At 37.8% G+C, this 23935-nt stretch overlaps 3 protein-coding genes across 3 annotated transcripts; 1 reads left to right on the forward strand and 2 right to left on the reverse strand.

The window, feature by feature from the left end:
- Positions 1-503: 503 nt before the first annotated feature.
- LOC115977841 lies at positions 504-1597 on the reverse strand. Its single transcript, XM_031099866.1, has one exon. It carries the CDS (start codon positions 1435-1437, stop codon positions 835-837), a length of 603 nt encoding a protein of 200 aa, XP_030955726.1. The 5' UTR covers positions 1438-1597; the 3' UTR covers positions 504-834.
- An 18353-nt stretch (positions 1598-19950) lies between these two features.
- LOC115963368 lies at positions 19951-20328 on the reverse strand. Its single transcript, XM_031082340.1, has one exon. The coding sequence runs from the start codon at positions 20326-20328 to the stop codon at positions 19951-19953; it is 378 nt and encodes a 125-aa protein (XP_030938200.1).
- A 1708-nt stretch (positions 20329-22036) lies between these two features.
- Positions 22037-22573, forward strand: LOC115963377. Its single transcript, XM_031082350.1, has one exon. The coding sequence runs from the start codon at positions 22037-22039 to the stop codon at positions 22571-22573; it is 537 nt and encodes a 178-aa protein (XP_030938210.1).
- Positions 22574-23935: the final 1362 nt, after the last annotated feature.

Consider the following 23935-nt stretch of genomic DNA (forward strand, 5'->3'; position numbering starts at 1 on the left):
AAGGATATAATTTCATAGATATTGTACATATTATGTTCTCAGATAAATTCAATTTGTTGCATTGGTCAATAAATTATATAATTGTATTTATGAAATGATGTGTTGTATTAATTAATACATAAAAAATTAATACAACCATGTTGTCAAATTTTATTGAAAAATATAAGGTAAAATACATAAACAACTTTATCAAAGTTTTTACTCGATTAAGAACATATTATAGAGTATACATCAGGAAAAATTTATGAGATACTAAGGAAAAATAGTATAAAATATGAAAAAGGTAACTCAACAACTAACATTTTCCCGATACACACGTAAGAGTGTGTCAGAATTGTGTCATCGTTTGAAAAAATAAATAAAAATAATATGTTATTATGGATATCATAAAAATAAAACATAAAAGACAAATTAATACCATAGCTGTCTTGTACACTATGGTCCTACATCTTCCTCCCACATGGGCTTAAGTAAATCTCACTCCTGTTGTCTCATGCATCACATGAAATACAGCAAACATCATATATTATAAATAGATTTTGACAACACAATGCAAAAATAGGATTAAAAAAAATGCAAATCATTCACTAAACAAAGCAGGGTCTAAGTCTAACACTGCTTCCCAGTAATATTGACATGTTACAATAACTTAAATATTTTTTTGATACATACTTGTCCTCTTCCAGTCCAAATACCAACAAAGGTAAAAAAACAAAAACAGGGAAATTAAAAAAAAGGAAAAGAAAAGTGCTTTGTTTTATAACTAGAAAACACAAACCCGGCAGTCGAATCATTGAAAATTATACCAAGTTGATCAGCTGGAACGGTGATGAATCAGATCAGATCATAGGAGGTTCTGCTTGACCTTGGAAGATAGATTATGGACTCTGAGATTGCAGAAGTTCTCTTGCAAGAAGTGTAAAGACTAATAAAACCAAAACGATCACTTAGACTCCTAGACACCTTAGCACTATTCCAAATGCTTTTACTTGGTTCTTGATCTTGATCATCATCCTTGGAGCACTCAACCAATGCTGCAAAAAATGGATCTTTTTCAAAAGTCTGCTTACAATTCTTCTTCCCAACCACATCTTCCAAGTGGGATTTCCTAGAGCTTGGAGTTGTGGTACTAGTTGGTGGCAATGGAAGGAGCTTTGATGAGGATTCTTTCTTGGATGCTTGTTTTTTCTTGGGAATTCCTGGTAAATGTTCCCAAGAAAATGGAACACCGGAATATCTAAGGGGAGTGGCTGGACTAAGTGGGGAATCATCAGCAAAATTGGAAGATCCAAAGGAAGAAGAACATGGTGAAAGTGTTGAGGAGGAGGAAAACGAAGGTGTCCTTTGAGAGGATAGGTATTTTGTGCTCGGAAATATGTTGTCACATTCTCTAGAGACAAGTTGGGCACGGCTACTAAGAGTTGCTGAGGAATCCATTTAAGAAGGAAGACTTAATTTGGTTTCTTATGCTAGTTTTTCCTTTCTTGTTGATCTTCTTTGCTTCAATATATAGAGATATGTTACCCATACTCATAAACTTTGGACTTCTAGAGGTAAAAAAACTAAAAATATAATTAACTAAGAAAACGACCCCATGTCATTGATGAAGTAGGGACTAGGAGGAGACGATGAAATGGGGATAAAATGGGAAAATTATGTACTCGAGGAGGTGAGAAAGACATGTCTTAAAATTAGGGAACTATTGTTTAAAAAAAAGGGTACTATTTTAATACATTACATGGAGGTGGCCCGGTATGGGAGAGCCAAACCCGGTCCAAATCAAATAAATTATTGATTGATAGATGTGCCCCCTTAAAAATCCATATTTTTACCCCTAGCGACCCAGATTGTGAAATTAGAAAAGGGGCCATGATCATGGAAACATTTAACTAAAATACTAGGTCATAAAAATTCTTTGAACATGTATGTCTTTGAGTTACTCTTTATCTTTGAATATATTTTTTTTTTGATGAATACTCTTTATCTTTGAATTTGTACATATGGCAGATGAGCACCTGCCTAGTTACATTAGATGTAAAATTGCATAAATGCAAAATTTTGGCTATCCAACCCAAAAAAATCACTCACATAAGTTTGTTTAAAATTATTCTTATCTTGTCCACAATTATAGTATCTGTATAAATTTATACGGCTACTATTAATATTTAAAAACATATTTTATTTATTTCTCAATTCATTTTTTTGAGTAGTGTGTGTGAGTGTTTTGCAAAAATATTTATGTGAATACAGATGAATATTTTATTGAAATAGTTTGTAGAATAGATAATCTTATGAGAGTGTTTTTGAAAAGTAATTATGTAAAATAAAAAAGTTACTTCCTCCGTCCCACTTTGTTTGTCCTGTTTGAAAAGTCAAATTTTTTAAGGGAACATCATTTATTACCTTGTCTACTTTTTAAAAATGTACAAGTTTCCAAAATTACCCTTAAATAAATTTATCAAAAAATTGAATTAGTTAATTAATAGGGGTATAATAGGAACATTAGTAAACTAATGACTTTTATTTTTAGAAACAGGACAATATTTTGGAACATCTCAAAATAGAATAGAGGACAAACAAAGTGGGACGGAGGGAGTAGTTCTTATGCTTAAATAGACAATAATTTTTGCATTAGCAAATATAAATATTCTTATATTCACTTCATGATCTTGGCTACATGGTGAGTGTATAGACCAATATGTAAGTAGGTTATGATTATATATTTATATCAATCAGTACAACCATCTAAATTTTACCAACAAGAAAGCTAATGCTTTATAGTACGATGGTTAAAATATTCTTTTCGTCTATAAAATATAATTATGTTCTATTTTCATTTTCATCCCCAAGATCTAATAAGTTCTAATTTTATCTGTAAATATTTAAATTTTTTTTTTTTTAGTATACTTTAATTAAGTTGTTTGTGCTTTGTGGCAAGGGAGTTAATTTTGTACCGAAGGTTATATCGATTTGACTAGTAGAATGATATATTTCGGTACTAGGGATGGCAATGGGGCGGGACGGGGCCAAAGGATGGGATCTTCGCCCCCGCCCCGCATGGATTTTTCTTACCCCATCCCCGCCCCGCCCTGCATGACGGGGAAAATTTCTTGCCCCATCCCCGCCCCTTAAGGCCCCGCGAAGACCCGCGAAACCCCGCCCTACACTGTAAAACTCTATTTCTTGTTAATTTTCCCTACAACTATTACCATTTTTTCAAATAAAATGACATGTTTCAATGATAAAAATATACTTGAAATTATAAATAAATTTATTCTATCGAATCAAACTAATTTTTAGCAAATACTAAATAATATTATCTAAATATTTAATAAGATAATATCACAACAAAAATCTCATAGTATGACACAATAAAATAATTCAAACTCCTAATACATAACAAAATAAAAATTGCCTAGTTCTTCAAAAAGAATCTCCACTTAAATAAAATAAGATGATGATATTTTTGTTTAAATAGTAGGGTTTTAGGGTATGAAAAAATTACCTTTTAACCCTTATTAATGCAGGGCGGGGCGGGGATGGGGTGGGGTGGGGCGGGGTGGGTCTAAAAAATGTAAACCCATCCCCGCCCCGCCCCATGGTGCGGGTCTAAAATCTTGCCCCATCCCCACCCCACCACCTTTGCGGGGTGGGGAAAACCCGCACGGGGCGAAGCGGAGAGGGGCGGGTCAAGCGGGGCGGGGCAAAATTGCCATCCCTATTCGGTACGGGTCAATACTGGTGTACCATTTTGGGTTTACCGTTATTTTATATATATATATATATATATTATAATAAATATAAAAGTTTACTATAAAATATTTCCTCAATTCAGAACATGGTTTTAAATTTTAGCATTAATTAAAAGAAAAAAAAACACAATATAAAAATAGAAAGCTTAATTGTTCATTGCATACTAAGAAAACAAATAATACTAATAAGTTAATGCAAATAAGTTATCATTCTGCCATTACAAAAATTCAATAATTACAAATCTAAAAAAAAAAGGGATAATTACACTTTTCTCACCAGTAGTTTGCCTCTAATTTGACTTGCCTACTTGTGGTTTCAATTTTGACACTTTACCCACCTGTGATTCCCTCCGTTACTAATCCGTAACCCACCTCTCCTTCAGTCGTTACTCTACTACATAATATGTCAAAAACAAAAGCCCAAACAGATAAAAACACTCCTTACTCCCAAAACTCACTCCCATCCAACTTGCTCACCAAACTAAGATCCTAGATGCTACAAAGGAATGTGCTTGAGACTCTAGACCGAGAACCATCTGGGCTTTGATCGTGCAAGTAACTCGAGGAAGAAGGAGTTTTGATTCTGGGTTCATTTGTTGCTTGGGTGAGTTCATTGCGCAATAATTATTGATGATTTAACCCAAGCTTCAATTTAAATACTAAGTAATGTGTAGCCTTACTCCATAATTTTTTTCTAAGTGCGATTTTAATTCGTAAAAAACAAGAGCCTAAGGATATTTGTGAAAAACTAGTGGTGAACCAGAAAAGGCATGGTAACAACCCCTTGACCTTGTTGCTGCGTGTGTGAATAGTAAAGCCGACTTCATCGGTTCAAGGATAGGCATGATCCTAAGGCAAAAACCACATTTTCACGTAACATAATTATCACAATAGATGATGCTTTCACCAGGACTTTTAAATGCTACATATGGTTTCTTGAATGATAAAATACGGTTCATTCATTTCTTAAGATTTAAAAAATATGGTTCATTCATTCCTTCAAAAAAGTTTCTAAGAAACTGTATTTGTCCATAAGAGATTCACTCATGACCAATTATTTTTCACGTCAATCTTAAATTCTAATTTAAATTATCATTTTCACATTTACAAGTTCCAAGGCTACCCGTATGGAGGCAAAAACCCCTAGTGTGAACGAAACGATGAACCCAGAATCAAAGCTCCTTCTTTCTTGGGTTACTTGCATGATCAAAGCCTAGATGGTTCTCGGTCTAGAGTCTCAAGCGCATTGCATTGTAGCATCTAGGATCTTAGTTTGGTGAGCAAGTTGGATGGGAGTGAGTTTTGGGAGTAAGGAGTGTTTTGATTTGTTTGGGCTTTTGTTTTTGACATATTATGTGTTAGAGTAATGGCTAAAGGAGAGTGGGTTATGGATTAATAACAGAGGGAATCATAGGTGGATAAAGTGTCAAAATTGAAACCACGGGTAGGTAAGTCAAATTAAAGACAAACCACATGTGGGTAAAGTATAATTATAAAAAAAAAAAAAGTTTTTTTTTTTTTTTTGGGTATTGGCCGGTAATGCCCGGAATCGGCCGGTATTTAAACCGGTACGAAATGTTGGCATTTCAATATTGGTATATGTACCGGTATGGTACATATCGACCGCTACCAGTTGGGTATCGACCACCTTGCTTTGTAGTATGTCAAACGAAATGCATATTTTGATTCTTAAAATAAGACTTGAATTATATCTATATAAAAAAAGAACGTAGTTATTTAGATTCTAATTTTGTCCCTAAAATATTAATATTCTATTTTTATACATTCCACAAAATACGTTGGCAAAAAAAAAAAAAAAAAAAAAAATTAACGGAAGTGAATGAAATAACCCAAAATATTTTAAATTTTCAAAGATGATAATAGAACTTTTAATTTTAAAGATGAATTTATTTTTTTATTTTTTTATAAACCTTTTAAAGATGAAATTAAAACCAATACCATGTGGGCACTCTCATGTTTCAACCCCACGGTACTATTCATAGTGGTGAGGTACTGTGCACTTACAGCTTCTACAATAAACAAGTGAATGGGGCCAATGCGTAGCAAATGGAACGGTTCATCAAGTCATTTCTCGCCTCTTCCAAGGAGAAAAACAACCTATTTGGATGCTATATTTGACATAAGTAGGAAATATAAATTGTAAACAACCTATTTGGATGCTATATTTGACATAGGTAGGAAATATAAATTGTCAAGAATGTTTTAGTATGTCATATGCAAATGTATTGCATATTAATTAGTAGTTTTAGCAAACAAGGTAAGATTATTGGAGCAACTTAGATTTTGGGAACATCATCCAATAGTGTATAGACCATAGAGTGTTCATCTAATACAGTTAAATTTTTATTTTCAAGATCCAACAATTATTGGAGCAGTTTAGATTTAGAAACAAGATCCAACGGAGTGCAAAGCATCCATCTTACATTTAAGATTTTATTTTATTGGATCCAATAGTATATTAAGTGTTACGTCATTAAACATTTTAAATAACAAACAATTTGTATACCTTTTGATTTTTCTATGTAGATTAATTGATATTAAACAAATAAATAAATTGTTGACATTTCGTAGTTCGTACGGACGAGATTGGCATTTAATGCATTATGCATGTGAGAGGAAAAAAAAAGGAGAAAAATAATTCTAACACAGAAGACGGTAGTATGTGTATGTTGTTCTAAGGTGCAATGATAGTGGAGAGAGAGTCATCAGAAAACATTCTTCTATTTTTGTCAAATATATGTTAAATGTTTATGATCATGTCACTGACTAGTCAAGCTAAATATTGATATCTCCCTTTCTTCAATTACCATGGCAAACAGAAAAGAGAAGAAATTTTGTGCAATCCCAACTAACTAGTGTACGAAATATAAATGCACAAGGCAGTAAGGCCAAGAATCTACTCTCTCTCTCTCTCTATATATATATATATTTGCTATCTTATTAATCTGAGTTACAAGAACAAGCATGTAAAGCCAGCTTGCCTAATGATTTCAGTCCATTAATATTGCGCAATCTTCATAAAATTTCTTTGAACTGAAATGCTACCAATCAAGCTCATGGTTGTGACACTGGATTATTGAAGTAAGAGTACGTATAATAAGACCAAATAGTTGATCTGTTACCATCATTTTAGTGCTAAAATGAACGTGTAAGATCGCTTCCCAGTTGATATTCCAATTTTCTGATTCAATAATAGTTGAAATATTCCTTCTTTCAAGATGTACTTTATCATAACCCCTTCCCTATTCCCTTACAAAAAAATGACTGATTTGGAGCTTAATTGGTAGCGTTTTTCAACAGTGTTTTTAGCGCGGTTTGTAGCTTTTCCTCGCACAAATGATGAACCACAAAGGGTACGTATATTCATCATTGATTAATTTCTGTAGTTAAATGTGCTCATTAATTAACACAGTAAGCAATGATATCAATGGCAGCATTTTACCCTATCAAAAAAAAAAAAAAAAAAAAATGGCAGCATTTTAGCCGCGCGAGGGGGTGGGGATAGATTTAGAGGTGTTTATGTGTAGCTTTGCATTTTATGACCAAATCTAAAAGGTTATTTCAGTATTGATTGCAAATTACATATTTTCACCTTAAATTATCACATTGATTACACTTACTCTTTTAACTATTGAAATTTATGATTGATCCCTTATAGTTATAATTTTGTTTCAATGTCCCTCTAACCGTTTGTTTTGGTGTTAAGTTTGATGGAATTTATAACTAAAAGATCAATTTATCTCTCTCTACAAAACTAGTGATTGAGGGATAAATTAGTATTTCAATGCTAAATTTTGTTAGAGTTAATAGCAAAATAAACATTAGAGAGTTAAGTGTAACATATATTTGAAATTGGGGGATTGATCATGCGTTTCGATAGTTCAGAGTAGGCCAGTAGGGACGGCAATAAAACTCTACTTCTTGTTAATTTGCACATAACTATTACAATTGTTTTTAATAAAATATGTTTCGTTTATAAAAATATATTTGAAATTATAAATAAATTTATCCCATCAAAACAAATTAATTTTTAGCAAAAATTGAATAATATTATTAAAGTGTTCAACAAGACAATATTACAACAAAAGCAAAAATCTCATAATAAAAAAAATAAATTATTCAATAATATATAAATTTGTTTATAATAAAGACAAAAGAAAATGTTAAAATTAGTACCTTATTTCCATTGCTAGAAAAAAAAAAAAAAAAAAAAAAAAGAAGAGGCAGAAAGCCTTATTAGGTAAAATAAAATAAACTGATGATATGTTTGTTTAAATACTAAGATTTTAGAGTATAAAAAATTTCCCATTTAACATTTTATCAATGTGAGGTGGGGCAGGGATGGGGCGGGTCTAAAAAGTTTAAACCCATTCCCGTCCCGCCTTGTGGTACGGGTCTAAAATCTCACCTCATCCCCGTCCCATCACTTTTGTGGGGTGGACTAGAGAAAATCCACACGGGGTGAAGCAGGAAGGGACTGGTCAAGCGAAGCTAGGCAAAATTGTCATTCCTAGTTTAGAGAGTGGAATATAATCAAGGTGATAATTTAATAGAAAAATATAATTTCCCCTCTTAATCAATATGTGTACTTCATTTGCATTAAAGGACTAATGCCTGTTGATTTACCTTGTACCATAACAAACACAAAAGGTTGGGTAAGTTCATGTTTGACAAATTGAAGTAGCTAGTGCAACTAAAAGATCAATGAGTGCAGATTTAAGACCAGTTATCTCCTTTAATTGACAGGAAGATAGTTCAATTTCTGTGCTGACATTGTATGACGTAAAAACTAACAAGTTTATCAATGAAAGCAATAAAGAGACAGCTAGAGCAATATCCTCACACCTGAACCTTTAGTGGTTAGAGAAGCGTTCCAAGCTAACTAGGCAGTTCGAAATGGAGTATTATTATGGAGCTGGAGGTTGTGGTTGGTAAGATGCCTTTTTTAGGACTATTATTATGGAGTATATGTTAGCTGCACCATGCTCAAATTAAGCTTTTTATTATTTTCAAGTATTTCTATTACATATCTAATAGTTTTGCATTTAGTTATTTCTTATGCTTCTTAAATAAATAGCTAACTATTACAGCACTTCAAACCCATGCCCCAAAACCAATTTCCTTTCTCATTATCCACTGCATTCTTTAATCTTAATTAGGTCAAACAGTTTGCATTGGTGAGAAAAACTAGTTGACCAGTTGTTCCTTTAGGTTTGGTGAAGCTGTGAAGGGTTTAAGCTTTAATTATTGCTTCAAAGGAATCAAATTATGCGTATGGTATGATCAATGAACAGTTAGATGGACTTCATGCACAGTAGCATCTACCAACACCCAAGATATGTAGATTGCAGCGTTTTAACATAGTAACGGTCTTCTTTGATATTTTCTTCTTTTATTCAAGTTTATTTATCAATTTATGAATTGCAGGCTCCTTCAATGTGCACATCAGCTAAATTCTTTTTTTTTTTTTTTTTTCATCATATAAATGATTATATATGCATATATATATATATAGAGAGAGAGAGAGAGAGAGGTTGTGTTTAAGTTACACTTAGTGTAACTTTATTGCAATGTTACACCACTTATAATCTAATTTAAATATAAAAAGCATAACACAGTTATAATGGATTATCAAAGGAAAAGTTGTGTCAAAGCTCATTAACCCATCTAGTAATGATATCTTGGATGTAAATTAGAGTGACTTTCGTAGCTTTACATTATTTGCCCCGCTTAACAGGTTGTTTTCATCATTAATTTAATCTCTGTAGCTAACTCAAAAAATGTCTCTAGTTTTAAGACTATTTACCTTGTCCCAAATGAAAAATAAACTTCATCTCATTTATTGATTTCAATCGTTGTACAGATGAAATGATAATAAGTTTATATTAGTTTGAAGGACCACCAACCTTTCCAACCAAAGATCACGTTTTAAAGAGGTGTTGGGTTCAATTTGTATGTAAAAGGGTTTCATTACGCTGAAAGACACAATAATAAGAATTTCACACAAAAATGGGAACCACAATTTGTGTCTCAAATGGGTATTAGGCCATCAATTGTAGAAATAAATAAAAAAGGAAAATGTTAAAAATGCCCTAAGGGTATTGGTTTAGAAACTGATGATGCCAAAATCGTGAGTTGAATTGATTCCCGATAGAATGCAGCTTAGCTTGTCAGGGGTCTTGCACAAGAGCAAAAAGAAAGCTCTGCTTGAGTGGTCACTAGTGTGGTGTCGGCCACTGAGCCTCCGATGGAAAAGTTAGATAAAAAAAGTGCAATAGTAATGGCGAGAGCTTTAATCTTAGTATGTGTGAAAATGAGTGAGAGTACCTTTTGTTAGGGTTTGACACTGTATATATACAGGGCTTTCTCTTCTAGCCGTTGGTGGCATTCAAGGGTGGCTTGAATGTCGTCTTGTAACATCTTTGGGTGGTTTTAATGAGGTGATTTGATATCCTCTCCAACGGCTACATCTCCTGCATTCATTGGCGTGCAACGGTTTCTCATTGAATTTACTAATATTAATGGCGCTCTTCTTCATCCAGTGTAGGCTTATGTGGACGAAGGGATTTATTTGGTTCGTCAGCTGCCCCCCTATTCCATGGTCGTTCACCTGCGTGATGATGATCATAGGAATATGAAGGGTCTCCATTATCCAAACATGGCTTCTGGGATTCCTTTTTTCTTACATTCAATGCGACGTGATAGTGCCATATAGAGCATGGCCACGTGTCACGTTCTGGTTGGCTGGGAGTGGAATTTCCTCCAAAGAGATTTTTGGGTTTCCAGCGATTTTTCAGTTTCTAAGTGAGCCTTTTAAACTCCTTCTTTCTTCTTCCATTTCTCTTTGCTTCCTTTTATTTGTTTTCTCCATTTTTATCTGTGTTTTTCTTCCTTGCAAGCTTGATTATTCCCCTTATTAAGGTACGATCCTCTCCTTTTCCTTTTTCAGAAAGTTACTTTTTCCTTTCCTTCCTTTGAAGAAAATTTCCTTTTTTTTTTTTTTTGATTGATGGTTGATCCCTCTAAAATTAGGTGCCTTTCTCCCTCTATGTCGTTTTTCTTTGCTCGCCTAGGGGTTTTTCTTGGGTCTTCTAGTGGTTGTTGCCCCATGATTAAGAGTTTTGTATTCGAGGGTAGCAATTTAGGTTTAGTGTTGGCTGACTTGTACCCCATATTGCTCCAATCCTTAAATTGGTTTTGAGAGATGTCTGGAGAGGAAAGGGTTACATCTGAGGTGAGGTCTAGCGAGTTGGAGACAAGGTTATCATCTAGTGATGACCTAGTTGAGGTGGAAAGGGATACCACTGCTTCTGTCCCTTCGTCTTCCCTCTCTCCTCATTGGAGGGAAATTAGGGCTTTTCACGCTCTTAAAGAGGAGTGAATGCTAGACGTGGAGACCCTTACAAGGTTCAGGGATAGGTTTCAATTTCTTGACGAGACCAGGATTCATCTCCCTTGTGAGGGAGAAAAATCTTGCTCTTTTACCCTTGGGGAGGTGTGTTTTTATAAGGCGGCTTTCTTGAGTGGCCTTAGGTTTCCCATCCATCCCTTCATAATGGAGCTCCTCCATCACTTAAATATCGCTTTTGGGCAACTTATGCCTAATTTTTGGAGGATTGTGATTAGTTGTATGGAGATTTGGATGATTGTCACCAAAGGAGATATGATTAGGCTAGACGAATTCGTTCACTTGTATTGTTTAACAAAATTAAAAGAATTCGGGTATTACGAACTTGTTCTAGGAAGGCTAGGATCATTGTTGATCTTCCTTCGTCTTTTCGATACTAGAAGTCTAGATACTTCTTTGTATCAGGTGATGGTTGGGAGACTCCCTTTGATGAACTTTGGGGTGAGGTTCCTAGGTTGCTTCGTAGGTGGGGGACCCCGAAATTAGGTGCGTAATCTTTCGTGAGTGTTTTCTTAAAATTCTTATCATCGTCCATCTCTAACCTTGTAGTGTTTGTTCATGCAGCAAAAAAGCGTCTACCACTCAAACGCAGGTACAAAGGGTGTGTTCAAGTAGCCACTGAGTATGTGGAGACCATCGAGGATTTTGACAACCTCGTCGATCCTTGGACTTTAGCTCGTCACTTCCTGGGTCCGAAGCCTTCTTCTTTTGTCCTGTGAGCTATACAGATAGAGGAGAAAAGTAAGTTTGCTTGAGAGGATTTTTTTTTCTTACATGTCTTGTCTTGTGCTGATCTTCTTTGCCTACCATAGAGATGACGACCAAGTTTAACCAGGAGATGTATGCCCACATGAAGGCTAAGAAGAACGAGCCCTTTTCTAGCATCGGCTATAGGGAGGTATGGGTCGTCCAGAAGGAGACTCCTGAGACGGCTCCTCTTGTCCTGGCCTTTGAGGGGACTCAGGTTGCTTCTCCTACTACTTCCATTGAGAAGATCACTTCTTGTCCAAAAAGGCGTAAGACTAGTGGAAAAGGCAAGGAGAAGGCGGATGCTAGCATGTGGGACGATGCTGAAGTGGCCTTAATAAGGGCGCACAATGTCGTTACCACAAATGACCTAAGGGAGCTTTTAGGGGTCCCTTCTCACGATGTGGTGAACCGTCATATACACAAGCTTGTCTAGGTATATATTGGTTTTAATAGTTCCTTTTTCTTAGAATGTTATCTTTGTCTCTTAGCTTATGTTTTGTTAGGTGCTGGGAGAGATGATTCATATCACCACGGAGCTCTTGACTCACGAGGAGAAGGCGATTGTGGTTGGCTCCAAGGCAGAAATGCTAGAAGCAGAGAGCTCCAAGCTGAGGAAGGAACTCATAGTAGCCATGGACGAGGGGAACTCCGCCAAGGAGAAGGATAAGGCCTTGACCGAGGAGCTTAGGGTGGAGAAGCTGTTGATAGCGCAGAAAGACGAGCAACTACAGGTGGCCAACCAAAAAGTTAAAACTGTGGTTGCCAAGGCTGTTTAGGCATTCCATCTTACTGAGGAGTACAACACCGTCATCTTTTGCTAGTACTATAAAGGTTTCGAGCTTTTTTAAAGGTATCTGTTGAAGCATATGTCAGGATTTGACCTGGAGAACCTCAACTTCAAGCAGGTAGACAAGGAGATGGAGGCTGATGAGGTTGCCCAAGCTGCTGTTGCTCCTGCCAAAGAGAGCCTAGAACCACCCTTCCTGGTCCTGTTATTGGAGGTAATGTTGCTACTTCTTGACTATTTTACCATTTTCGTTTCCTTCTTCTTTTTTTATTTTTTATTTTTTTTTATAGTGTCCTGTATGTTTTTGGGCCTTTGCTAATTCCAAACATTTTATGATGGTGCCTTGTTGTTTTGAGGCTTTTTGCAATTTAGACACAATTCATAATGGTTAAGTTGTCTTTCATGCATATTTGTTGTATGCTGTGCGTACCCAAAATATGGCTATTGGGCCCAGCCTCTATTTGGGCTCACAATTTATTTGTATTTGTGGGTTTTGGGTTTCCTACTATAGGTGGCCTTATACTTGGAGACCCGAACACACTACTATTTTCTCAAACCCTTCTCTTTTCCTCACAGAGTCACTACCTTTCTCTCTTAGAGTGGTTTCTCTCTTCTTTCAATGTTTTCTCCAGAATTAACAACCCCTTATTTCTCATTCTCTTCTCCTATTTATAGGCTAGGATAAGTGGAGGTGCTATGATTACTTCCCTTTACTAGTGTGAATGGGGATCTAATTCCATCATCTCAAAGTGGATGCTCCATCGGGAAAGGTGGAAGTGGCATTGGAATTGATTCCCACCTTCAAAAGCCCGGTTGGCAGCGATGTTCTCAAAGGCACTACCGGGTAGTCGAGTGCAGGGTGTCTTCGAGCAATAATGCTCCCGACCAGGTTAGAAGTGATCGAGGGGGTTTGCTTGAGGTATTTAAGCTAGCGTGGTCTCATTTCAGCTCTTGGGCTCAAATTGGGCCCTGAGGTGTCTGGGTCGAGGCTAAAGGTCCAAGAATGGGGACAGGGTCATATAATGTGTAGTGAGGCTTGGGCCCGAGGCCTGTGAGGCCTAGGGCCCATCCCTGTACATATGCTTTTACCTTATCTTGGTCCCACCATTGTTTGTGTTAAGTGGTAGGCATCTTTGTAAGGACTGTCGTTTGTCAATAAGGCTTCGTATGTGAATGCATTTAGCAATACTTAGTGCTGTTTATATGGCTTGCATTTCCCTGGATCAGGAAAGCTTATTGCTCGGCTTGATCCAAGTGATCTACATACCTGGCTTCATCTATGTGATTTACATCCCTTAGAGTAGGGAATCTTATCACTTGGCCTTGTCTAGGTGATTTACATCCGTCTAGGGAATTTTATTATTTTGGCTTTGTCAAGTGATTTACATCCGTTTAGGGAATTTTATAATTTTGGCCTTGTCATGTGATTTACATCCGTTTAGGGAATTTTACCACATGGTTTCGTCAAGTGATTTACATCCATTTAGGGAATTTTATCACTTTGGCTTTGTTATGTGATTTACATTCGTTTAAGGAATTTTATCACTTCGGCTTTGTTATGTGATTTACATCCATTTAATGAATTTTATCACTTTGGCCTTGTTATGTTATTTACATCCGTTTAAAGAATTTTATCACTTCGGCCTTGTTATGTAATTCACATCTATTTAAGGAATTTTATCACTTTAGCCTTGCCATGTGATTTACACCCATTTAAGGAATTTTATCATATGGCCTTGCCATGTGATTTACATCCGTTTAAGGACTTTTATCGCATGCCTCGTCGAGTGATCTACATCCGTTTAGGGAATTTTATCACTTTTGCTTCGTCATGCGATTTACATCCCTTAGATTAGGGAATTTTATCACTTGCCAATTTTGTTTTGGACATTTATTTGAACGCATTTGCAATGAGGATTACTGAATAGTACGTTTATCAATTGGCTTTCAAATCACAAAACACTTTCAATTGTTTACAAAAGAATTTTGACACCTATTAATAATACCTTTTTAGGTGTTCGACGTTCTATGGGTGGGGCAACTTCTTTTTGTCCAACCCTACCAGGTGATAACTCCCTTATCTCGAGTAGTGGACGACTCTGTATGGGCCTTCCTATGTTGGCTCCAGCTTGCCTTGTGCTGGATCTTTCGTTGTCGGTGTCACCTTTCATAGGACGAGGTCTTCAGAGCTAAATCTCTTGAGTTTTACCCTCTGGTTGTAATATTCGGTCATCTTTTGCTGGTACTTGGCTATTCTTTGGGATACTTCGTCTCTTACTTCGTTCAGGAAGTCCAGGTTCAACTTCAATTGGTCGTCGATACCGTCTTCACTAAAAAACTCCCTTCTTAAGCTGGTGACTCCTATCTCGACGGGGATTACAGCTTTTGTGCCGTATATGAGGTTGAACGGTGTCTCTCTTGTTAGGGTTCTGGATGTGGTCCGATAGGCCCATAAGACACTTGGTAGTTCATCGGGCCATGCCCCCTTTGCCCTTTTTAGTCGAGCTTTGATGATCTTCAACAATGATCAATTCGTCACTTCTGTTTGCCCATTGGCCTGAGGATGTCTTAAGGAAGAGATTTTGTTCTTGATGTCGAGGTTCGAGCAGAAAGTGTGGAAACCTTGGTTGTCAAACTAATGATCATTATCAGAAATTGGTAAGGACATATTTTGTGTAATTGGCTAATCCTTTGATAAAACGCACTTTACTTGTATTTGGGTAGATCTAGGATGTGTTTAATACTTCAAGAAACATGTTGTTCAAGTCTAGTATTAAAGCCATGAAGATTGGACCAAGAAACAAGTGAAGAAAAGTTGTTCATTAAAGCTGGACAGATAGCTCGACACCTGCGGACAGATAGCTCGACAGTTGCTCGACAGCTAGGCTATCTATTGAGCTCTTCAGTTGATTGTTATCGCAATCTCGACACCTCTCGACAGCTGGTGGATCGATTGAGAAAACTCCTGTCTCTTCGACAGCTCCTCGATAGCTTCTCGATAGCTGTATCTATCGAGGTTTAAAGCTCGACACCTCTTTGACACCTCCCGATCGATTGAGGTTACGAGAATTCAGATTTTTAGATCTGATTTTCGGCCCACGATGACATGTATGTGTAGAGTTTCTTTTCTCATAACCCTAGACCTATATAAGGCTTATTTTAGAGGCCGTCACATAAGAGAATACAAGGAGAACATATGAAAAAGGTGACTGATGCCTTATTCTCTTTGAAAAAAGCTATTGCGTCTTTTCGCTTTAGGGTTTTGTAACCAAGTGCTTCTTGATCTTCATTGTTGATGAAGTGAAGAACTTTGTAGCCAACAATTTTCTTCAAGTTGGTGAGTGAGTCACATACTAGGATTCGTGCTAAGAAATTAGTCACGTACTGGGATTTGTGCAACAAAAGGGGTGGCATTCATATATTGAAGAGTTCAAAGGTTCTGAAGCGGTAAAAGGTTTCTGCAGTGAGTTCATCTACAGGGATTGTAAAGTCTAGGGACAAAGGTTTTGTACTAGATTTGAAACTTCTCTTTACTATAGTGGATTGCTTTTCGGGAAGGTTTCCCCCTAGGTTTTTTACTGTGAAACTGGTTTCATTGGTTTTCATGGGTCATCATATCTTATCTTATTTATTTTTTCCGCTGCATTATTTTGACATGATATTGATGTTTGTTTGTTTTAACAAGTTTTATTGATAATAAATCTAATTAACAACTTGGATTTAAAACTTGTTAATTCTATCAACCGGGGTCTAAATTTCCCAACAGAAATGATCATCCTGGGTATTTCGAACCTGCACACGATGTTTTTCCACATGAAGTTCTGGATCTTCACTTCCTTGATTGTTTCCAATGCCTCTACTTCTACCCATTTCGTGAAATAATCAATTGGTATAAGTAGGAATTTCACATGTTTCTTAGCCTGCGGTAAAGGACCTATAATGTCGATCCCCCACTAGGCAAATGGCCAAGGTGAAGTTATGGCTGTCATCTTTTCCCCTGACAGCCACTGAACGTTTCCATACCTCTAACACTTGTAACATTTTTTGAAGAACTCCTTTGCCTCCTTTTGCATTGTGGGCTAGAAATAACCTGCCCTCATTATTTTCCCTACTAGAGACCTTGCATCCATATGATCCCAGCAAATCCCTTCATGGACTTCCTCTAGGATATACTTGGACTCATCCTTTTCAATGCACCTTAGGTAGGGTTGTGAAAATCCTCTCTTGTAGAGCACACCGTTTAGAATTGTGAATCTGGTAGCGTGTTTCTTAATTTTCCTTACTTCGTTTGAATCAGGGGGTAATTGCCCGTCCCTGAGGTAGAATAGGATTGGGCTCGTATAGCTGGTGTGGTCTTGTATCGAAAAGGTCTGAAATTCTTCGGTGCTAGAGGATCTTTGCATTTCCAGTTTCAGGTCTAGCAAACTTGTCTTATCTTCTGACGATGCATATTTGGCTACTTCATCAGCCTCTCCAATCAGCTGGTTTGTTAACTTTAGGTACTTTTGCATCTTGTTTTCTTTTGCTTCAAACTCCTCGTTGATCTGCCTTACAACGAGCCTTGAATCACATTTTAGGAGCACATTCTTGGCTCCTAAAGCTTTTGCGACCTTGAGCCTCGTCAATATCATCTTGTATTCGGCCTCGTTGTTGGTTGCAGGGAATTGAAGCTGAATTCCATATTTTAGGGTGTCCCCCTCGGGGGAAGAGATGATGACGCTGACCCCTCCCATATTCTATATTGACGAGCCATTTGTATGTATTGTCCATAGGGCTGACTTGTTTTGGATTTCCTCATCTTCAGGTATGGTGAACTTTGCGATGAAGTCAACTAACACTTGGGCTTTTATGGCTGTCCAAGGCTTGTACTCAATGTCAAATTGGCTAAGCTCGATAGCCCATTGTACCATTCGTCCTACCGCCTCGGGTTTGTTCGTTGCCTTCTTGATTGGCTGGTCCGTCATTACTAGGATGGGATTCGCCTGAAAATATGGATGAAGCTTTCGGGAAGCTATGATCAGGGCAAATGTGAACTTCTCCATGCATGGGCATCTGGCTTCGACTTCTTGGAAAGCCTGGCTGATATAGTACATTGGGTGCTATACCTTGTGCTCTTTTTGGATTAATGACGCACTTACTACTGTCATGGATACCGCCTGGTATAAGAATAGATCCTCGCCTTCTTTAGACGGACTTAGGAGGAGGGAGTTGCATAGATAGCGCTTCAGTTCTTGGAATGTTGGTTCACACTTGTTCGTCCATGGGAAAGCCTGTTTTAGTGTTTTGAAGAATGGAAGACGCTTATTTGTGGCTTTAGAGATGAAACTATTAAGGGCAGCGATCCTTTTTGTGAGCTTTTGTACTTCCTTGACGGTTTTTGGTGAAGACATCTTGAGGATAGCTTTTACCTTTTATGGGTTAGCTTCTATCCCTCTTTATGATACCATGAAGCCGAGGAATTTTCCCTAGGAAACCCCGAAGGCACATTTGGTTGGGTTTAACTTCATTTTGTACTGCCTTAGTGTTTCAAAGGTTTCCTTGAGGTCGTCCAGATGACTTTCTTCTTCCTTGCTCTTGACGAGCATATCATCGACTTAGACCTCCATGTTTCTCCCAATCTATTTACTAAACATTTGATTTACCAGCCTCTGGTACGTGGCCCCTGCATTTTTCAATCCGAAAGGTATAACCCTGTAGTAATAAAGTCCCTAACTGGTGATGAAAGCTGTTTTCTCTTAATCCTCCTCTGACATTTGGATTTGGTTGTAGCCTGAAAAGGCATCTATGAATGTGAGGAGTTTATGTCCTACTGTTGAATCAACGAGCTGGTCAATCCTTGGTAGGGGGAAGTTGTCCTTGGGGCATGCGCTATTTAGGTCTGTGAAATCTATGCACATTTTCCATTTTTCGTTTGCCTTTTTAACCATGACGACTTTGGCAAACTAGTCCAGGTAATACACTTCTCAGATGAAATTGGCGGCAAGCAACTTGTCCACTTCGTCCATGATTGCTCTGTTCCGTTCAAGGGAGAAAACCCTCATTCTCTACTAGATTGGTTTTCTTTCGGGATTCACATTTAGATGATGTTGGATGATGTCCGCTGATATGCCAGGCATATCCTCATGGCTCCACGTAAATACGTCCAAGATTTCTTTTAAAAAACCTATAATTTACTCCCTTGTTGAGATAGCTAGATTCGTCCCTACCTTGGTTACCTTCGTCGGTTCTCCTTCCACCAACTTGATTGTCTTTAGAGCCTCCATGACTTCCGGCGTCCTTTCCTCGATCATGCAAGTATGGTTTTATTTTGAGGCCAATATCGCCGGTAACATTCCCAAGCCAAAACCTGGTCTCCCCTTATTTCTCCAACCTCATGTTCCATTGGAAACTTTACCTTCAGGCAATATGTGGACGTAGTCGCTTTCCACCAGTTAAGGGTGGATCTCCCATGATGACATTGTAGGACAAAGAGCAATCAACTACAAGGAAGTTAAGTTGCTTCGTTGTCTGGAAAGGGTACGAGCCTGCTGTGACTGTTAGTGTTACTATCCCCTTCGGGTATACCTTGTCCTCACTGAAACTGACGAGGGGGGACTCAAATGGACGAAACTTCTTTGGGTCCACCTTTAGCTACTGGAAGACAGAAAGGTAAATGATGTCAGCTAAGCTCCCGTTATCCACCAAGACCCGTCTGGTGTTGAACTCTTCTATCATAAGCATGATGACCAGGGGGTCATCGTGTGGCTACTTCACTCCTTGGGCAGAGAAGAACATATCCAAATTTTTCCTTCTTCGGTGCTTAGATAGGGGCATCGGATGGACGCTGTCAACTTGCCTTTGCTAAGATTTTTTGAGGGACTTGAACGACGCTCCTACGGTAGGGCCTTCGTTGATCATCCTTATTTCTCCTACGGCGTTCCTTGGATGGTCTTGTGACTAGCCTTCATCCCAAGAATTTTCTTCTAATCTTGCTCATGTGTCGTGCTTATGCTGTCCTGACATATCCTTCTTCACAAACTTTTGTAGCTTCCCTTTTTAGTTCAACTTTTCTATTTGCTCTTTTAAGTCCCTGCAATTCTCCGTATAGTGCCCGTGATCTTTATGGAAATGACAATACTTCTTCTTGTCACGAATACTGGGTGATGAGTGGAGTAGCTTTGGCCACTTAAGGGCGTCGTCGTCCTTAATTTGCATAATTATTTTGTCAACAGGCATTACTAGGGGTGTGAACTTTACCGTCCTCGAGGCTTGTCGTCTCTTCTTTTGACGCTATCGCGATTGGATGAATGATCTCCTCTTTCTCTCTTCTTCCCTTTTGGGTCTTCTTGAATGCTCCTTTTGTCTTTCCTTTCGTCCCCTTGTTCAATCACGGCCAAAGCATTTTTCGCATTCATGTATTTCTGGGCTTTTAACAGCATTTCTGCCATTGATTCGAGAGGACTTTTCACGAGGGTGACCACAAATTCTTTGGATTTTAACCCAGCTTTGAATGTGGTCAGTTGCATTTTGTCTTCAGCTTCGTCTACTTCCAACACCTCCTTGTTAAACCTTTTCACATATGATCTCAATGATTCACCTTCTTCCTGCTTGATTGTAAGTAGGTGATCCATTGGCCTCTTCTGTCGTTGACCACCAACGAAGTGGAGCATGAAGGAATTGCTTAGTTGCTCGAAATTGTCTATGGATGATCGAGCAAGGTTACTGAACCATATTCTTGTAAGCCCCTTAAGGGTAGTAGGGAAAGATCTGCATAAAATCTCATCGGGAGTTTGCTACAAGCTCAGAGTCATTTCGAAGGTGGTTATGTGATCCAATGGGTCCCTTAAGCCATAAAACGACTTAAGTTGTTGGCAAGGGATATCCTAGGACCTTTGTGGTAAAGGGGGAATCAGTCCTTTTGACCATTCCGTCTAGGTTTTTATTCGTCTTCTCCCTCATCACATTCTTTAGCTCGTCCATCTCTTTTCGTATGCTTCTGAGGAGGTCATTGCTCGCCCCATCAGACAAATCTGTTTTCCTTGAGTCATCTCTTCTGTTGTTGTTCTCCTCGTCCTCATTCCTGTTACCTTCATGATTCTCCTCCTATTGCAGCTGTAGTCTCATCTCTTAGTTTTGCCTAGTGAGCTCTTCTATATTGGCTGTGAGTGTCTAAACCTACAGGACCAGTGCTACCGAATCTTGAGGTGAGCTGGACTCCATCTGGTTGTTAGAAAGGGTAGAGTGACGTTTTCAAACTAGGGTTTGAAGTCGTCCCCACAGACGACTCCAAACTGATGTTGCCAAAATCGTCAATTGAATTTATCTTCTAGATAGAATGCATCTTAGCTCGTCAGGGGTCTTACACGAGAGCAAAAAGAAAGCTCTGCTTAAGTGGTCACTGGTGTGGTGCTAGCCACTGAGCCTCCGATGGCAAAGTCAGATAAAAACAAAGTAGTGCTAATGGCGAGAGCTTTAATCTTAGTATGTGTGAAAATGAATGAGAGTAGCTTTTGTTAGGGTTTGACATTGTATGTATATAGGGCTTTCTTTCTAGCCATTGGTGGCATTCAAGGGTGGCTTGAATACCCTCTTGTAACATATTTGGGTGGTTTTAATGAAGTGATTTGATATCCTCTCCAATGGCTACATCTCCTACATTCATTGGCATGCAACAGTTTCTCATTGAATGTACTATTAATGGTGCTTTCCCTCATCCAATGTGGGCTTATGTGGACAAAGGGATTTATTTGGTTCATCAAAAACTATTTTTAAAAACATTTTATAGGGAAATGATAAGGCGATTAATTTTTTTGACAGTTTTTTATATTTCCCATGAAAGTGGTATTAAATCTTTCCTAATATGAGCTGTCTGCTGAACCACAAGTATCCACAAATGAAGAGAAGAAGCTGTGAAATGGAATCTGGTCACTGCGAGTTCCCCCCAAGGTGAAAACACTGCTATGGCGTGCATGCTGTGAAGTTATGCCGACAAAGAAGGCACTATTCCGTCGAACCATCTCAACGGACTCCCTATGTGTCAGATGCCACGGCCATACTGAAGACTCATTGCATGCCCTATGGTCCTGCCCAGAACTAGATACAGTGTGGTTGGATATGGAGCTATGGAATTTCCGGTGTGCTGTTCGGTTCGTGACTTTCAAAGAGCTGCTGTCGTGGTTAATTGCAAACAACCATCAAACAGAGGTCTTTGCTGTAACGGCTTGGACAATCTGGAACCAGCGGAATCGGGTTCATCTCAACCAACCGGCGGACTAACTTCACCAAATTCCTCAGATTTCGAAGTCTTGGTTAGCTAAATACCATGCTCGACAACTACCTATGACTACTCCAGTGCAACAGAACCGCAGTACCAGACTTCATTGGAGGCCACCACCATCGGAGCTTTTCAAAATTAATTTTGATGGTGCTGTCTTCACACATGAAAAGAAGTCTGGCATTGGAGTCGTTATAAGAGATCACCAGGGTTCTATTATTGCTTCATGCTCAAAACCGGTTCACCAGGAGCTAGGCAGTGAGGATGTTGAGGCAACGGCTGCGGCATGGGCTCTGTTTTTTGCTTTGGAAGTGGGGGTGAAAAGGGCAGTACTAGAGGGTGACTCTTTGTCTGTTATCAAAGGGTTAATGGAGAAAGAAAGGCTGCTAACACCAATGGGATTGCTCATTGAGGAGGACAAACAGTTATCTCAACATTTTGAAGAATTACATTACTCTCATGTTAAGAGAGATTGTAACGTTTTAGCTCATAATCTGGCTAGACATGCCGCTGGCATTCCAGATTTGTTAGTTTGGATGGAGGATATTCCTTCACATTTTCATGATGTACTTCAAGCCGATTTATTAGGCTTATCTGAATAAAAGTATGTTACGTGTTTTCCTCAAAAAAAAAAAAAAAAGATTTATTAACAATTGTCCAAAGGACATCCACTAACATAACCTAAAAAAAAAATCCATTATCACACTGTTAGAGCATTCTCATTAGGTGTGTCAAATGCCAAACACCAAACACCAAAAACCAACCCTCATCAGGTATTCCAAATCTAAAAAAATTTGCCACACAGCTACAGTATTGTCTCAAATATGAGAAAGTACGAACATCAATGCCAAAAATATTTTGGCTTATTTAATTAGTTTTTCTCTTTCCTCCCATCAAATATCTCTCTCTCCATCTACAACACAACTCTTCCTTTCCTCTCTGGTCTCCATCTCTCTTGCTCCCTATTTCTTTCTCACTTCCATTTTTTTTTCTCTCACTCTCTTCCTTTCTTGTCCTCACTCTACTCCGTTACACTTTAAGCCGCTGTCGTGCTGCCAAGTTGTGAGTTCAAGCCACTGTCGTGCCATCGATCTCACCTAGAGCTGCCGCCTGCCGATCTCGCCTGGAGCCGTTGCTCGCCGATCTTGCTTGGAGTTGCCGATCTCTCCACACCTCTCTCTCTCTCTCTCTCTCTCTCTCTCTCTCTGTGGTTGTGGTAGTGTTTCTAATGGTGGTTGGCTGATTTTGGTTGAAGGTGGTCGGTGTGAGATTTGAGATGGTCTCAGATCGGGTTATGGTGGTTGATGTTGTGGTTTTTTTTTTTTTTTTTTTTTTTTTTTTTTTTTTTTTTTTTTTTTTGGTAGCAGTGGTTAATATTGGTGGTCGGTGGTTGTGGGCTGTGTTCGTTGATCTGTGGGTGTGGGTGGTGGAGGATTTTGTATATATATATATATTTGTAAAAGTTTTTTTAGATTATTTTAATGTGTTGGATATATTATTTTAATGTGTCGGAGGAAAAAATAGAATATCTGATGAATGGATTATTGTAAAGTGGTGTGTTAAAATGACATTTTTTATAAGAGAGCTGATGAGAATGCTCTTAGTGTTCTATTTTATACTCCAATTATAATATGTAATTTATATATATTTTTTCATTTTAAACTTTAATTACTTTTTATATATATTATTATTATTTTTAAATGTGGCAGATTGAAATTGATCAAATATTTAAAATGAGATAAAAGATTTTTATTTCAATAGTTTTTAGTCAGTTTAAACTAAGAAACCATCTACAATTGATTAGTATTCTAGGCATGTGACCTATGATGAATTGTATGATTTTTTTTTTCTTTTTTGTGAAACAAACACACACACGGGAGAGGAAAAGGCACACTACAACTCCATTCAAAAGCCATAGTAACTGAATTGTATGAATTTTTTTGAAAAACCAGGCTAACTTTATC

The sequence above is a fragment of the Quercus lobata genome, chromosome 2 (genome assembly GCF_001633185.2).
Source record: "Quercus lobata isolate SW786 chromosome 2, ValleyOak3.0 Primary Assembly, whole genome shotgun sequence".
NCBI classification, from domain to species: domain Eukaryota; kingdom Viridiplantae; phylum Streptophyta; class Magnoliopsida; order Fagales; family Fagaceae; genus Quercus; species Quercus lobata.

What these genes read in the sequence shown, in the direction of transcription:
- LOC115977841 (XM_031099866.1), bottom strand. Translation starts at nt 1,437, where the DNA reads ATGGATTCCTCAGCAACTCTTAGTAGCCGTGCCCAACTTGTCTCTAGA.
- LOC115963368 (XM_031082340.1), bottom strand. Translation starts at nt 20,328, where the DNA reads ATGGATCACCTACTTACAATCAAGCAGGAAGAAGGTGAATCATTGAGA.
- LOC115963377 (XM_031082350.1), top strand. Translation starts at nt 22,037, where the DNA reads ATGACTACTCCAGTGCAACAGAACCGCAGTACCAGACTTCATTGGAGG.